We start from the raw sequence: 18,467 nt of genomic DNA, 5'->3' as shown, positions 1-18,467 counted from the left end.
AGACACAAGATGACTCGGCACAACGAACCAACTGACCCTTAACGAAGGGTCAGTCTCCAGCCAGCCGATATGAGATCTCCGACTGCTGATACATCTGTGGGATTCTAATGTCAATATATGGGCTAGAACAGCAGAGGAAAACCAGCTCTGATAAACTTTTGCCCACTGCTTTGGAAACAAACCCTGATGAGACAGACCCTATAGCAGGGTTCCCCAATTCGTTTTCCCCAAGGGCCGAATTATGTCTAGGGCACCAAGCCGAGGGCCACAACATTGCAGGGGGCGACGGTGGCGTTCCTGCTACTCCAGCGACAGTTCAGATATCGTCGTTGTCGGGTGAAAATCTTGTATGAACAAAACAGTTTGTTTTGCATTTATCATTTTAAAAATTATTTTAACTGGTGAAAACAGCCGATCTACAAGCACACAACGCCTCGCACCGTGAGGCGTTGTGTGCTTGTAGATCTGCTGTTTTCACTACTTTTGTGCGACGGCCTTGTATGATTTGCGAAAGAGCGTACAAATTTGGAGATACGAGATTTCCACCCGACAACGACGATATACTAGTGTTGTTGCTGCTCTTATACCACCATTATTACTGGGGTTGGTGTGGGCCATACAGTAGCGGGCTGCCTATTGGGGAACCCTGCCCTATAGTCTTTGCATTGGTTCTGTGATGGCTGAGATGTTATTAATTAATTAATTCAGAACTTTCCCCAAGCCAGTTATAGCCTATTCATTGAATTCCCAGTAACTGATGGCTGTGTGTGTGTGTGTGTGTGTGTGTGTGTGTGTGTGTGTGTGCGCGTGCGTGCGTGCGTGCATGCGTGCGCGCATCAGTAACTGGTGGGTGTGTGCGTGTTTTATAACAAAGCAATGTTGGCAAAACTGGATGAGAAAACATTTCATGCACACTGCAGCATCAACTGTAAAGCAGTAGAAAAACGTATTTTCCATCTCAGAATTCAGCGTTAAAAGGATAGTCCTTGTGTTTTGTGCTCCTGTATGATGAAAAAAACAAAACAGAAAAAGAATAGAAATTGTCATATTTCGCCAAAGCACATCGACATTGACAATCGTCAAATACACATTGAGTGATCTGGTAGTTTTGCTAGCTTTTAACCCAACATTACTGTAAGACCGGGAACCAATCTGTGTCAATTTTAACCACTGTATCCATTATTTTATGCTTTGCTTATTTAAAAAATTGCAGATATACAAGCTCACAGCGTGAGTGCCGCGCTGCGAGCTTGTAGTTTTTTTTTTTAATCTTGATTTGAACATACCGGTATCTATCTCTTTTAAAACGAACATTTGTACCTCGAATATTTGCTTCTGGGGGGTCCCTGATGCATAATATTTTGAGATGGGGGTCGGCGGCCAAATATTTGTAATTCTAGGAGTTCTTGACATGAAAAGGTTGACATAGAAACATGTGTTTTTTCAAAAACCTCAGAAGGATTTAGAAGACATGTATTTATCGGGTCAAAAAAAAAAAAACTTTTCATGATTTTTCCAAAAATAGCAGATCTAAAAGCTTGTATATCTGGTATTTCTTAATGCTAAAGCATAGAATAATGGTTAAAGTGTCTCAAGTCAGACGCGACACAGATGTGAATAGTCGAATATTCGACAGGACTGGCCAAACTGTCAAATATTAAGTAAGCAAGAGGCGAACATTGTGAAAATAGCCGATCTACATGCTCACAACGCCTCGCAACGCGAGGCGTTGTGAGCATGTAGATCTGCTATTTTCACAATATTTATCTGCGGAACCGAGTGCTTGTCAGGGTTCATATGCCAGTTCATATAGGTTTATTTTGGGGGTCAGGGCCTAAAAAGGTTTGAGAACCCCTGGTATAGAGCATTAACAAATTCATCCCCCAGGGGCATTGACAACTCATTCTTATGACTTCCTATCTAGCCAAGCTTTATAAACTATATATTTTTTAAAGAGGGTTAGGGTTAATATTCGACTTCGACTTTGGTGCCGAATAGTGACTTTGATATTGGAATATTGGAATATTTGGTGAATGCCCTACAGTACATTTTTTGGATCCATTGGAACACAATTACCCAAAAAATAATGGTTGTGGGCATAAAAGGTTCCGCTGACAGCTTAGCCTTACCGTATATACAGAATGACGTCATGATGTATGATTATGACACACTGTTCTAACGGTTATTCTGTGTCGTTTCTATTGTATTTACCAAATTGATATTTGTAAATGTAATACAAACGTTTCCATGTTATTCATGTTTTTAATTATTTACATTGTATTGTTCTTAATATCTTCCTGCCCAGGGAATGCAGATATAAATGAGCTATATAGCCAACTCTGGCCTAATGGTTGTGGCCCCTGTTAAAGGACGTTCACCTCTGGGACAACCAGATGTTATTTTATTGTTGTTTGGGACACGATCAACACAATCCTGAGTTATTTTTTGTGTTCAATCTGTGTTTTGAGATATTGTAGTATTTTTAGCATGCAACAGGTCATATGATGCAAAATGCATCATATGACCAAATAGCCCCATATAGAACCTCACCCGTCGCTGCATACTGTTGTGCTCCGAGATGAGGTCCTAAAAAGATGGCGTAGCGATCGCTGGACTGCCGCAACAACGAGTTGGAAAACACTCAAAACGACATTTTATCCAAAAAGTAAAGGTAGTTCCGAGCTCCCAGACTGTGGTTTACCTAACCTCGGTAAATAAAACATCAACCATGGCGTTGGGAAAACGGTTTAAATCGCTTATTTAGTCTCATTAAATTCAGAAAAGCCCCCGGCGGCAGGTGCAAGTACTGCATCTTTCCCATTGTAGCAGATACAGGCAACTGCCGCCGGGGGAGTTCCAGTTGAATGGGAAAACATTACAAAACTAGCGATTTAAGGGGTTGTTTCATGCCGTAGTTCATGTTGTATTTACCGAGGTTAGGTAAACCACAGTCTGGGAGCTCGGAACTACCTTTACTTTTTGGATAAAATGTCGTTTTGAGTGTTTTCCAACTCGTTGTTGCGGCAGTCCAGCGATCGCTACGCCATCTTTTTAGGACCTCATCTCGGAGCACAACAGTATGCAGCGACGGGTGAGGTTCTATATGGGGATAATGACCAAACAACAATAAAATAAGATCTGGTTGTCCCAGTCCTTTAAATAAACAATACAAAGATTATTTCAAATTGTTATTTTTGTCTTCAGAAAGTGACAAAGTGCTGTTAGAAAGGAACACCACAAACAATCAGCTGTTGTGCTTTTGACTCCACTAAGGCTTATGAAAAACTAAATGAAATACTGAGCTCACCATTGCATTGGACACACCCTCCAGTTCCTGTTGAATCCTAATATGGTCTTCATTTCCTCCTCGGCCAGCTCAAAATCAAACACCTGTTGGCGATCACATGTCATTTTAGCGTCACAAGATGAAAAGTTGTAATGACAATGATTCAGAACTCCAAAGGGCCCAATGGATGCCCGATCAAAGATTGTATTTGAGAACATTTAATTTAAGTATAAACACAAATAACTGAACAAGCAAACAAGTAAATATAAAATACACATAAACTGAATTCTAAGCCCTGTTAAAAAGAAAATGGGGAAAAATGTAATAGCCAATCTACAAGCTTGCGATGCAGCATATTGTGAGTTTGAAGATAGGCGCGCTTTGAACATTCACAGGTTACAAATTTAAAGTAAAAATAATTCGGTACACATCAGCTGCATAAGTGCAGATCCAGATGTTACCAAAACAAAGTCAAGTAAGGGGCTTGACTAGATAGGTAGTCATAAGAATGAGTTGTCAATGCCCCTGGTGGATGAATTTGTTAATGCTCTATACCAGGGGTTCTCAAACCTTTTTAGGCCGTGACCCGCAAAATAAACATATTTGAACTGGGGACCCCCACCCTGACAAGCACGTGGAATTGTAGGTATTACATTTAATGTGACTCGGTTCCACAGATAAATATTGTGAAAATAGCAGATCTACATGCTCACAACGCCTCGCAACGCGAGGCGTTGTGAGCATGTAGATCGGCTATTTTCACAATGTTCGCCTCTTGCTTACTTAATATTTGACAGTTTGGCCAGTCCTGTCGAATATTCGACTATTCGAATACTTTGAGGTTGAATAATTCGAATACTAAAAATCACTATTCGTGAATGTCCTAGTCTGAGCCCCCCCTCCTGACCTACACAACATTCTCTCCTACTGGAAAACTATTTGAATGAGCTCAGACTTACCTGGAAGTTCTCCTGTATACGCTGTGGTGTGATGGACTTGGGAATCACGATCATGTTCCTCTGGACCTGGAAGCGGATCAGGACCTGAGACAGGTGGAAAGAAACAGGGAGTTGCATTATGTCTCTCACGACCACCCGTGTTTCATGCAGTCAGCATGGATTGAAGCTAAAAGAAATCTCACGACTAAAATGTTTTGTCAACGACGTGAAAGGAGCACAATATGGATGGGACGATATGAAAATGTCATATCACGATTATTGTGACAAAATAAATCGCGATTTACGATATTATCGCGATAGTCAAAATCCATTATCCTGGGGTGGAACATTTGCCAAAAAAGACATTCGGCAAAGACATTTGATAGAGAGTGAAAAAATAAGTATGTATATTATAAGTACCTTTTTACCAATTATAGAGGGTTTAAGTGGTACCGGATATGCAGCTCGGCAAATAAAAGGTGAATTGAACCCAGTTCATGACAGAGGACGATATCACGATATATTTAATCTCCACGATACGATTATCGTGAGTGTTTCTTATCACGATAAACGATAATATCGCTTATCGTCCCATCCCTACTCGCAACCACACGTTTCATGCAGTCAGCATGGATTGAAGCTAAAAGAAATCTCACGACTACATTTTTTTGTCAACGGCGTGAAAGGAGCACAATATGTAAAAAGATTGTTTTATACAATGAATCACGGGTTGAGGCTTTAACCTTTGCTTTTATGAAATATTCAAGACCATTATGGGTTATGGAAGATGCTTCTGAACATGTATTTGTTTGGTCGAAGGGCTGACAACTGTGACAAGTTGTATAATAAGCCTGACACCAAATAAATGTAATCTCTCTGACGTGAACTTTCTCTGATGCACAGCGCACAACTCTGTGTGTGCGAACTCACGCTGATGCATGCAAACACAGAACACACACTAGGTACAGTAAATGAGTTGTAGATTGACCAGATGCTGGCCCGGACCACTGGCCTAGCGGTCCGGGCACCTATGCTCAATGTAGCATTTGTGGGATACTCCTAGGGATGAGGCCGAATATTCGGCACCGAAAATCTTCGGCCGAAAATGGCTAAAAAAGCATTTTCGGTTTTCGGACGTATTGTTTTTAAAACCGAATAGTATAGCACCGAATAGTGTGAAGAACAGGGGTCCAGTATAATCTCTCAAAAAGCAGCATCAGCATGCCACAGTAGTTCTGTTGGTGTGGCCAACAGCGTTAGCTAGAATCTAGATTGTTGACACTTGTAAACAAAGGGAACGGAGGGCTGCTGTCCCTCGGACGCGCCTCCATAGTCCATGTTAAAATAATTTACCGCATCGCGGTAAAAGAAAAACATTAGCGATTAGCGAATAGCAAAGGTCGCGATTTTCTGCAAAGTAGACTTCCCAAGCAATATGGAGACGTTTTAATTTTAGAAATCACTTCATAATTGACTACGCAATCTAATGTCCTTAAATCCTTGTGCATTGATTAAAAGCTGCAAAGTGAAAGTGATTTCTGTGCAACTGTGGCTCCCCCTCCGTCCCCTGCATGTGTGAAACTTTTGGTGTGTGTCTTAGGGTGCTTTTTTGCCTTGATGAAACTTAAGCAAGGCAGCGACATACAGTACTTTCTTCCTTGACAATAATGAGAGGCAGACAATACCATTACTGACATTTTGCTGAATATAAAAACGTTTTATATTGCTAATAAACAAAGTAAAATGGAATCTTTTGGAAACTTAATGGGTCTGTAACTCAGTGAATAAATGGAACCAAATGGACCTGTTCCATTTGTACTCTAGTATTTTAACATTTAATATAAATTGGGGTCCCAGTGATATAAATATAATTAAATGGGTGTCTGTAGCCTAGTGTATTTAGAAATCCTAGTTCTAAGTTCAAACATTAGCCAAATTGTAAAATAAATATAAGAAATATAAATCTGGAATAACATGTGGGTCCCTGGCTGGCACACAATATTTTGAGAAGGGAGTCTGTGACTAAATTGGCCTATATAATTATGGTTTTGACATAATCACGTTTGCCATAATAAGGTAGCTTTACAGCAAATGTACTGTAATGACAGCAATGATACAAAAATGGCAATAAAAATACATTATGCGCATAATAATATATATTAATAATATTCGGCTATTCGGTATTCGGTTTTCGGCCGAGTGTTTCCATTATTCGGTATTCGGTTTCGGCCAAGAATTTTCTATTCGGCACATCCCTAGATACTCCCTTTGTTCTAAAGGTTCATGATCTACAGTACAGTTTACAGTTTAGGCATTTAGCAGACGCTTTTAATCCAAAGCGATTTACAATAAGCAAATAAACATCACAATAATAAACAAGATTAAGTGTCAGTACATCAACAGCAATATAACAAATGTGAATGAATATATATCTAGAAAAAAAGAAAAACTATATAATCCGTAAAAAAGAAAAAAGAAAAAGGTTTCTAAAAACCTAAACACAAATGCTAACTAGCTTCATGTATGGTCATTGATTTTTCCAGTAGTGCTAAGGGTTTAGGTGGAGTCTGAAAAGGTGAGTCTTCAGTCCTCGGCGAAAGCTAGCGAGTGAGTCCGTTGTTCTAAGTGCGACAGGGAGTTTATTCCACAACTTGGGGGCCAGGAGGGCAAACTGTCTCGGACGAGTGGATTTTTGCCCTTGCTTTCTTTGGCGTGAACAGTGAAGAATGATCTCGCAAACGTTATATCCCCAAAATAATTATACATGTAATTATTGTAGGCATGGGATACTATGAAGAGCATCGCACCCCAACAAACCCATCTCCCAAGCCAAAGCCAGATTTTTACTTTGTGTGTAGGAGCCATGAATTGGTTTATTATGAAGTTTTATTATATTTACGTATTTGGTCAATCACTGTGGTGAGTGGATGATTGAGTGACGGGCATAGGGGCGGACCTGGTTACGTCAAATGCACCTCCTATTCACCTGCTGAGCAACTAGCAACAAATCTGCAAATTTTTCAATAGTTAAAGCATAAAATAATGATACACAAAATGTGTACCCGTTCTAAATGGGTTAATCCATAAGTCAGTCCAAGCCAACTAGTCTACATTGTGGCACCAAGCGTGGCCAGTGTCTAACATCACATTGTGTCTGACATCACAAAGGGTCAGCACTACCTGGGCAGGGGTCTTCTTGTGTTTCTCTGCAATGGCCTTAATGTTGGGATCCTCCAGGAGAGAAGGGTCATCGGGTTTGGCCCTGTATTTGAAACATCAGTTAACTGACAGCATGGATTCCTCTTCAATAAGATTTGACTGTGCATTTCTTTGAGTAAAAATGTGTTTTAGTAGAACTTTAATGTTATGCGTCTCACCCAGGGCTGTCACAATTATTACATAATCGTCTAATCGTGATTTTTGGACATAATCGTGATTATTTTTCATAATCGTCATAATTGTTTCCATGTTGAAAAATGTTCATATATTTAAATAAAAGGTCAAAAATCGTGGAAATAGCAGATCTACAAGCTCACAACGCATCGCATCGCGACGCGTTGTGAGCTTGTAGATCGGCTATTTCCACTATCAATGTTCTTTATAAAGTATAAAGTTGTCAAATATGTCAGTAATTATGTGTCATATCTACCATGCGCAACTTAAAAGCAGAAATGTAATTATCAACGACAAAACACAATTAAATCGTTAATCGCAATTAATCGTCATGTAAAATGTCATAATCGTGACAGCCCTACTCACCAGGGTCTGTCAGGGGACCCCAGGGGACTGTAGGCTGTCACTGAGATTCCCTGAGAGTGGCAGTAGTTGACCAACTTCTCCTGGTTCATATACGGGTGGCACTCAATCTGGGGACACACAAAGACACACACAAGCACTAATTAACCACTCATTTGCTGCCATTTAACAATACCTTCGTACTCTCATATGCCCCTTTCTCCATAGACTTCCATGTAATTCATAGTGCACGGATCATGCACACCCATGCCTAGATAATGCACCACGTGTGTCCACATTGCTCACAGCTTTCAAACAAAAAAATCCGAATGGAAATCCGTTCAGGCATTCATGAGATAGCAGCCATTATGTTTTCCTAAAATGTAAACAAAGATGGCTGCCATGTTTGAAAGATGGGGTTGCTATGGGGGTTAAACATGCAATTTCGCGATTGCTATCATGCCTACTACATTTTTTGGGGTAAAAAATCTTTTTTTGATTTTTTTTATTTATTTATTTTTTCAAAAACGGGAAATTCTCAGGTTCCTCGGGCATGGCAGGGCCGTACATCGGGATTTTTTCGGGCTCCTCGGCCATAGCAGCAAATGTTAATAAAGGGAAGTGGTGGTTGTCGATCAAGTTGTTTTGGGTTGAACTTCTCATGGGCTGTATGCACTACAAATGTACATTTTAGTGCTAGCCTGGGAATCTGGGATCAGTACCATTTTCTGGGTTTCTGATCGGGTCGGAACAGAAATAACCTACGTCATCAGGCGGACCACAGGTTTGCCGGAATCACCAAACCGGAACCAGAATCCAAATGTTTAAAATTTGATTAAATTAATTGGTATAATCGTTTCGTTTTTTTGGTATAATAAACGTTGGTATGTTTGGTATGAATTAACCACTTTTGCACTCTTTCAAAAACTCGAAAAAACGCAACCAGAGTTTGTAAATCTGCTATTTAAAGCCATCTACAAGCACACAACACATTTCGCCTATGACGACATGCCCAAAGTCTGGCGTATGCCATTTTGTTCAGTCCAGGGGATTCTAAAAACGCCTTTATATTAATAATAATGTTGCTACACACACACACACACACACACACACACACACACACACACACACACACACACACACACACACACACACACACACACACACACACACACACACACACACACACACACACACACACACACACACACACACACACACACACAGCTTGAAAGGTATAACAACGTATACGATGATCTATTATTTTTTATAATCACTTAGTTCGATTAACCCCAACTGTATGTGGCACAGAGACGCAGGCAGGTACAGGCAGCCTTTCTCTTTGTGAGGGCTTGAGGAGGATGTTGTAATGCAATAAGAAAGCTGTCGCCAGACATGGAGGACATTTGTGGTGAATGGTAGACTGGATCTGGAAACAGGATATAAAAAGGTCAATGGCAGCAGCTAATGATCAACATAACCCCGAGGGCAGCACTGCTCTGACCAGTTCCAAACCAACGGCCACACATCTGCCAGCCGAGTCATTTCCAATTAAAACCCATTTAGGCCTAGAATTATTGAATGCTTTAACCAGTGAAAAATAGCAGATATACAAGCTCACAGCGCGGCACCGAGTGCCGCGCTGCGAGCTTGTAGATCTGCTATTTTTGAAAAAGTCGTGAAAATGTGTGCAAATCTTTGAACATTATGTATTTTCAAAGCGAACGTTTGTAACTAAAACTTTAGTTCTGGGGGGTCCCTGGAACTAGATATTTTGAGATGGGGGTCCGTGGCCAAATACATATCATTTTGGGGGTCCTTCACATGAAAAGGTTTGAGAACCACTGACATAGTAGTCTCTCAAGAACAGACTAACTGAGCTCCAGTTAAGTAAAAAGGACCTTTTCTTTGACGATGGCTGGCCAGATTGCTGACATAGAAACGTCGTTTTTTCAAAAAACCTTAGAAGGATTCAAAAGACACTTTAGAATCGGGTCAAAATTCTAATTTTCACGATTTTTCAAAAATAGCAGATCTACAAGCTCGCAGCGCGGCACCGAGTGCCGCGCTGTGAGCTTGTATATCTGCTATTTTTCAATAGTTAAAGCATAAAATAATGATACACAATAATGTGTACCCGTTCTGAATGAGTTAAACCAGGAGCGAACGGTAGGGGGTTGTAATAGCATTGTGGCCTCTTGAATCTACAATTCTTAGTAAAGGAGTGTTTCTTGTTCTTGCATATCGACAACAATTGGAAGGATAAATGTATAAAATAAATGTAAGAATGCCCCAAGAATGTTACGTAGGAAGGAAGCATGTTGTTTAGACATGCTAGGTGTGATGTTTACTTGGTATCCTAGTTAAAGGACAACTCCGCCCGAAATCACTTCTAGGCTCATTTTCCTACTTATATTGATCCATAAAGACTGTCCATGAGGTCTATTAGGCAGAAATGCCCCTGTTGTCCAGTTTCCCCAGCAGAACCCAGCAGCTCTCATAGCATAGAGTGGATCCTATAAGCCTATCACTTTTATACTATTTGTTGTAGTCAAAAGTGATTTTATTTTTCATGAATGTGTTACTAGTTGTCATTACAAACACATCCATATCATCGTTGTCCCACACAAGCCACCACACTCTGCTAAACAGATGGTATGCTTTTATCTGTTTTGCCAAGTTCCGGAAAAGATGCCCTGTGATTGGCCAGTACAGTCACTTTGATTGGCAGTTGTGCCGAATGCTCACCCCAAAACATGATTTATGAGATTGTGGTAGCTTGTGTGGGACAACCAAGGCATGGATGTGTTTGTAATGCCAACTAGTAACACATTCATGAAAAAATAAATCACCTTTGACCACAACAAATAGTATAATAGCGATAGGCTTATAGGCTCCACTCTATGCTAGGAGAGCTGCTGGGTTCTGCTGGGGAAACTGGACAACAGGGGCATTTGTGCCTAATAGACCCCATGGACAGTCATTTTGGATCAATATAAGTAGGAAAATTAGCCTAGAAGTGATTTCGGGCGGAGTTGTCCTTTAAAGAGGTGGTGCCATACTGTAGTTTTGTATTTTTTTCTGTTTTGGTGTTCTGATTGGCGTAGAACATTAGTTCTATACAAATCAGAAAAAGTGAAACACATGTGTTGGTCCTCAACATGGCCGTGTGGGACTACATTTGAAACCCATGAATACACTCTCTCTAACCTATGACCCTAATTAATCTACTGTTGCACCCCGTGGCAGACCTAAGACCAGATGGAAGGATTATATCTCCAAACTGGCCTGGGAACACCTCGGTATACTCCCAGAGGGAGTGGAGGAAGTTGCGCAGGATGAGGAAATATGGAAGTCTCAGTTGGAACTGTTACCCTCGCGACCCGATTCCGGATAAGCGGTTGAAGATGGATGGATGGATGGTTATATCTTCTGAACCATGTATTTACTGTGAGCCTGTATTATGTGTTGCTGCAAAGAAACCGTCCAAATTCAACATGGTGTACCTGGTTGACGGCAGGCTTGTACTTGAGGCCTGGCTTATTGAGGATGGCCTCAATCTGCTCCTTGTTGAAGTTGGAGACGCCGATAGCCTTGACCAAACCAGCATCCACCAGCTCCTCCATGGCCTGGGAAAAGATCAAATCAAACCTCCTCACCATTTTCTCTGGCAGAGACCTCTCTAATGTTTAACCCATTCAGAACGGGTACACATTATTTGTATCATTATTTTATGCTTTAACGATTGAAAAATAGCAGATATACAAGCTCACAGCGCGGCACCGAGTGCCGCGCTGCGAGCTTGTAGATCTGCTATTTTTGAAAAATCATGAAAATTTGGATTTTGACCTGATTCTATAAGGGTATTTTGAATCGTTCTAAGGTTTTTTTGAAAAACCCTTTGTTTCTATGTCAGCAATCTGGCCAGCCATTGTCAAAGAAAAGGTCCTTTTCACTCAACTGGAGCTCAGTTAGTCTGTTCTTGAGAGACTACTATGTCAGTGGTTCTCAAACCTTTTCATGTGAAGGACCCCCCAAAATTATATTTATTTGGCCACGGACCCCCATCTCAAAATATTTCGTTCCAGGGACCACCCAGAAGCGAAATTTTGAGTTACAAACGTTCGCTTTGAAAATACATATATTCAAAGATTTGCACACATTTTCACGACTTTTTCAAAAAATAGCAGATCTACAAGCTCGCAGCGCGGCGCGCTGTGAGCTTGTATATCTGCTATTTTTCACTGGTTAAAGCATTCAATAATTCGAGGCCTAAATGGGTTAAGCTGCTTAGGTTCTTCTTTCTCACTCACCTTCCATGTGTCTACAAAGCAGGTATTGTCATTAATGGTTTCTCCTTCACTGTCCAGAGGAAAGAGTTCACTGCCAGCCTGAAGAACAAAAGAGAAAGAACAGTCTTGCATGTACACTAACATGTACAGTAACATGTACAGTAACATGTACAGTAACATGTACAGTAACATGTACAGTAACATGTACAGTAACATGTACAGTAATAGAGGCACCCGGTCGCGTAGTAGCCTTGGAAACCAACTGTTCCTGACTTCTGAGCCACGTGGACCTTTGGTCAGGTGGCTTTTCAGTAGCGCGGGTCCAGCTTTATGTACAAGTACACCCCCTGGACATGACACTAGGGGCTCTATTATGATCCAGGTCTTATGCCTTATGCCTTAACTTCTTTGCCTTTTTTTTACTATATATTAAGGCTGGGACTTTAACTGATTAATTGCGATTAATTAATTACAGAGAATTAACGCGATTAAAAAAAATAACAAATTTTAATCGCACATAGTTTTTGCACCACAGAACCTTCAGTTTCGGGCATACCGATCATAGCGATGCACCAACCAAGAAGAGACAACAAACGCAAAGGGAGAAGTAGCCGATCAGAGCGCTTTGCTTGGCCCAGTGGATGCGAAATTTAGATTTTAAAAAACTCACACTCGTAGATTCACTCGTACAACAAAATGTTTTACTTGAAAAAAAAAATGCTTCTCAGGTCAAATATCGATGTGCGATTAAAATGCGATTAATTGCGATTAATTTATCACAGAGCCTGTAATTAATTAGATTAAAAGTTTTAATCGCATCCCAGCCCTACTATATATACATATTTTTTTAAATATTTCAAATAGCTGATCTGCAAGCTCACAACGTGCATTTGAAGTATTTAAAAATGTTTTTCAAAATAGTAAAAAAAAAAAGGCAAAGAAGTTAAGGCATAAGGCATAAGACCTGGATCATAATAGAGCCCTAGTATTTAAAGGGATATTCCACTTTCAAAAAACTTTTTGTCATTGCATGGTCATCAGGCTTGTATGAACACCCTGAACAGTTTTTAGTTTTCTTCTTTCAGTATTTAGATATTTGATGTAAATGTTATCAGGCCCTCCAGGCTCAGTGCCTCTCCCCACACACACTCATTGTAACTTCAAACTCCATTTTAACCATGATAGATTATTTAAAAACACCCATTATTTTTTCTGGTGACTCATACTACCCTCCTAATACGTGAGCAGGCCGTGATTTTTCCATAACGTTTTTCATTTATTTTTTATATATTTTTATTGTATTTAATTTTTTCCATTTTCCCAAATAATTATTAAAAATACATGAAAAATGTTATGGAAAAAACACGGCCTGCTCACGTATTAGGAGGGTAGTATGAGTCAACAGAAAAAATAATGGGTGTTTTGAATGAATCTATCATGGTTAAAATGGAGTTTGAAGTTACAATGAGTGTGTGTGGGGAGAGGGCCTGGGGCCTGGGCGTGCCGGAGGGCCTGGTAACATTTACATCAAATATCTAAATACTGAAAGAAGAAAACTAAAAACTGTTCAGGGTGTTCATACAAGCCTGATTAGACGAAAAGGTTTTTTTGAAAGTGGAATATCCCTTTAACAGGGACTTACTTTAAATCCAACCCTTGATGCTGAGAGCCAAGCAGGGAGGCATTGGGTACCATTTTTATAGTCTTTGGTATGACTTGGTCAGGGATTGATTGAACCCTGACCTCCCAGTCTCAGGGCGGACACTAACCTCAAGGCTACTGAGCTGGTAAACGGGTCAGAGATATTGTCTTAAGATATTATCCACATTTTATACTGTCCACACAAACCACAACAATGACAGAAGTATAATGAAAATCATGGCCATGACAGCAGGAAGCAGGCTAAGCACAGAATAAGCATACATCGTGGTTACTTGTTTATTTAGATGGGACAGTGCATACTAATGACGTAGCGCATGGAAGGAACACGTTATTCCAACCAGTTCCTTTTCCCCTCCGTCAAGCCGAAGCGCCCCCAGCTGACCAGGGGGAGCCGGCAGTATAGAGACCAGGATTACAGAAAGGCCCTTTTGCCAAACCCACTTAGGGTATGGCACTGATGATGTGGAGGAGAGAACACGCCCTCAGCATCTCCCGGCGGGAATCGAACCCAGGACCTTGTAGCTGTGAGGCGACAACGCCACCGACTGCGCCACCGTGATAATCTAAGAATCACTTTTTCTAAAAGGTCGGATCAAAAGCCTGAAATCCACCGTTTGTCAGCCTTCTGATTGGTCCCTGAGACTCCCTGACTGGCCAACCAGAAAAAATCATTCACTTTTTGCTATCGGGGGTGGAGTTATGCAGTGGAGAATGTTGCTTCAGGCTTTCAACAACGGTCCGCTCTGCGGAGCACGGCATGCGTGCAGTACGGCGCCGCGAGCTGATAGCGATTTCGCTCAAAATAATGAATAAGCTTCAACAGACTAGTTCACATGGACCTTATCAATGGTCTAAGAGTTATGATTGGGTACATATATTTTAAATGGGCAGAATTACGAAAGCCAGCCTATTATGTGAGTAGAACTATAATCTGGCTGTCATTTTCCTACCCAAGATGCACTGCGCTTTTTCTTTCTATAATATCTCCTGTCTGATCCGGAGGATTAAACTAATTAAAACATATATTTTCGGGGGGAAAATTACTGTTTTGCTATGTAACTACTGTACTTTTTTCTTCCCTTTTTATTAATATCACCTAGATGTGTTTTTTTTGGTACTTTATATAGCTGTAATGAGGCTATGAAAAATCTTTTTTTCCCATTCATTTCCAATGTAAAAACAATCTGCCATGATGATTCTGTCCCACTGGGATTAAACTAATTAAAACATATATTTTTGGGGGAAACCCCCTATTTTGCAATGTAACTACTGTACCTTTGTCTTCCCTTTTTATTAATAGCACCTAGATGTTTTTCCTTTGGTACTTTAAATTGCAATAATGAGGCAATGAAAATACCCTCTCCCCCCATTCACTGCCACTATAAAAACAATCTGCCCAGGGTCAATTGAACCACCATAGTAACAGGGCAGAATGGGGCGGGATTTGCAAATGAGAGAATTGGAAGTGATCCCAGGCTATCTAAAAGGTAAACACAGATTATAGAGGGTATGCACCTCCACGGAGACCCGCCCCCCTAATCTAGACTGAGTGGCAAAACATTGAGCAGCAGCATGGCGCAATGGAGTTTGCCATGCATACCACCCGTTTCTAAATTTCACATAATGCAGGAGGCAGCAGGATGTTGTGTTGTTGAAAACGAGTGCTTCCAAACTCTGACACTTGGAAAAATAAAAACCTGCACAGAATGTCTTGACAGAAAGTAGCTCATAACATGGCTATGGTGGATTTTTATGGGGAAAAAAAACACTTTGCAGATAGAAAGAGGATAATTCAAGCTTTCAGTACAGCCGCAGTCTTGGTGAGTTTAACTTTGTTTAATACAATCAGATAGGACCTTTCTGTTTGGATGTATGGGATGTCAATGGCAGAAATCAGTTTTTTGCCACTCAGTAGGCGTTCCCACATAGCTTCCAGCAACAGATGATGTCACGCGCATACCCTCTATTATTTCTTTCTCAGATGAAGACAAGATAGTGGAATGTTTTTTTTTTTTTTTTTTTTTTATTTAACCTTTATTTAACCAGTAAAAAACATTGAGACATGATCTCTTTTTCAAGAATGAACTGGCCAAGAGGCAGAAATAAAAATTACACTAGCTTAGCTACACATACAAGCAACAGCAAAGATAAAACATCCATGATACATCACAAATACCTATTCTCAGGTGATACTATAAATAGTATAAAAACTAGTTTACAACATTTCGGGTGATAATGCACAAACAAATAATATGCAACCTATCACAAAAAAGGAGAAGAAAACACATAATGAGAGAATCTAATAAACATCAGGGCATGTGCAAGTGTTTGTGTATCTATCCAAGGTGATTCTTTTAAAGCTTCTCAGCGGAATTAGCACTGCCAATTTGAGGCTAGTCTGAAGGTCATTCCACGACCATGGACCAAAGAAAGCAAGACATTTTTTGCCTCCCTCAGATGTGCGTACAGGTACTGTACAACGTAGCCAGGCATTTGATCTGAGGTTTAACCCATTTTTAACCAATGCCAATTTGGAGGAGATGTAAGAGGGGAGCTCACCAAGTATCGCTTTATAGACAAAATTATTCCAGTGCTGTAACCTGCGAGATGACAGAGAAGACCAGTCAACTGCAGCATACAACAGGCAATGGTGAGTCCTAAAAGGCAAGTTTGTAATAAATCTCACCGCTGCATGATACAGGGGATCCAGTTTGGCCAATGTGGTGGTACATGCAAACCTGTAAATGGTATCCCCATAATCAAGTTGGGACAAGAACAGACCAGTGACCAATCGTTTGCGAGAGGAACGGGCAAAACAGGCCTTCAGTCTATAGAAAAAACTTAAGGTAAATTTCAGCTTCTTGCCCAGAGCATCAATATGAAATTTAAAGTTTAGGTGATTGTCCAACCAGAAACCAAGATATTTATAGCGCTCCACCCACTCTATAGTGGTACCATCTAGAGTAGAGATGATTAAAGATGTTGGATGCGCTTTTGGGGTGAACAACATTGCCTTTGTTTTGTTCCCGTTTAACAACAATTTGTTTCTTCTCAATTCATGCTGCAAAGCGATGAAATCAGAAGACAAGTTATTTACAGCCAAATCAAGCGTGGGCGCACAGGTGTACAGAACCGTGTCATCCGCGTACATATGGTACCTAGAGTACTTTGATTTACTGCAAATGTTATTAATATATAAAAGAAAGAGTAAGGGACCCAATATAGAGCCCTGGGGGACTCCCTTCTCCAGAGCAACTTTATCCGACACTATGTCACCCAGTTTCACACATTGAGTGCGACCTAACAAGTAACTGGAGAACCAACCAATAGCATTTTGGCCCATACCAATGTTGGACAGCGTCTTAAGCAATATGGGCAAATCCACAGTGTCGAAAGCTTTAGCTAGATCTATAAACAACGCTGCACATACATAAGACTTTTCCCAGGCTGCCTTAATATCATCTAGGACAGTAAGACAAGCCGTGACAGTACTATGCTTGGCTCTAAACCCAGACTGCATAGTATTAAGGATCTTATGGTGGTCAAGAAAAGTATTTACTTGGACTGATACCTGAGCTTCCAGGATTTTTGCTAAGGCAGAGAGATTAGAAATTGGCCTATAATTGTTGACATCAAGGGGATCACCTGCCTTAAGAAGGGGGGAAACATGAGCTTGCTTCCACACCAAAGGAATACTCTGAGAAGTCAATGACAGATTAAAAATGTCAGTTATAGGTTGGGCTAATACTACTGCAGCTAATCTCAGGAGATATGGGTCAAGGCCATCAGGTCCCGGGGCCTTTTTTGGGTCCAGAGAGGACAGCGAATGAAGAACATCAGTCATAAGAATAGGAGAAAAATCAAAATTTACCAGACCATCAGGTGGTGAAAATGCCTCCTCATGTGCACCTTGCAGAGAGGAGGAAGCATTTTCTACATCGAATAAATGCCCAGCCTTTTTAAAATGATCATTGAAAGCATTCGAAATCAGTTTTGTGTCACAAATAACAGCATCACCAACCCGAAGCTTTGGCGGGGGACCAGCAGCTCCCCTCTGCTGGAGGGATTTAACTGCTTTCCAGAAGTTTACACCAGACGTGTCAGAAGTTAGAGATAAATAATACTGTGCCTTCAACTTTTTAGTGAGAGCAGTACACTTATTTCTGAGAATGCGAAAAAGAAGCCAATCATTTAGGGACTTGGACTTTCTAGCAAGAGCCCATTTCCTATTTCTATCATGAATCAGCTAAATCCCTAGTGAACCAGGGATTAGACCTGTTCTTAATTCTGACCTTCTTTAGGGGAGCGTGTTTGTTAACCAACGAGAGGAAGTGGTCGAGGAAGAAACGGAAAGCATCCTCCGCAGACGGTATAAGTGGGATACGGAACCAGTCGACTGATGATAAATCATGCAAAAAAGCTTGTTCCTCAAATTGTCGAAAACAACGTCTGGTTATAATTAAACCTTTTGATTTGGGCATCTTTGTGCTCCTGATGCAGGCAATAGCACAATGATCGCTCAAATCATTTGCAAACACACCCACTGAGATATAT

General features: G+C 40.6%; 1 protein-coding gene across 1 annotated transcript in view; it reads right to left on the bottom strand.

The window, feature by feature from the left end:
- Positions 1-491: 491 nt before the first annotated feature.
- The window catches only part of LOC308309031 (aldo-keto reductase family 1 member B1-like), a 45,288-nt gene continuing 27,312 nt past the window's right edge, over positions 492-18,467 (bottom strand). Inside the window, exons 4-10 of the mRNA XM_080754488.1 lie at positions 12,273-12,350; positions 11,466-11,588; positions 7,984-8,090; positions 7,405-7,486; positions 4,246-4,329; positions 3,308-3,390; positions 492-1,001 (exon numbers count right to left, since the gene is read on the bottom strand). Of these exons, the coding sequence (XP_080610614.1) occupies positions 959-1,001; positions 3,308-3,390; positions 4,246-4,329; positions 7,405-7,486; positions 7,984-8,090; positions 11,466-11,588; positions 12,273-12,350 (600 nt within the window). The 3' untranslated portion in view covers positions 492-958. The remainder of the gene's footprint in view (positions 1,002-3,307; positions 3,391-4,245; positions 4,330-7,404; positions 7,487-7,983; positions 8,091-11,465; positions 11,589-12,272; positions 12,351-18,467) is intronic.

The sequence above is a fragment of the Nannobrachium achirus genome, assembly GCF_963921795.1.
Source record: "Nannobrachium achirus genome assembly, chromosome: 23".
NCBI lineage: Eukaryota > Metazoa > Chordata > Actinopteri > Myctophiformes > Myctophidae > Nannobrachium > Nannobrachium achirus.
This window is presented reverse-complemented; position numbering and strand designations above follow the sequence as displayed.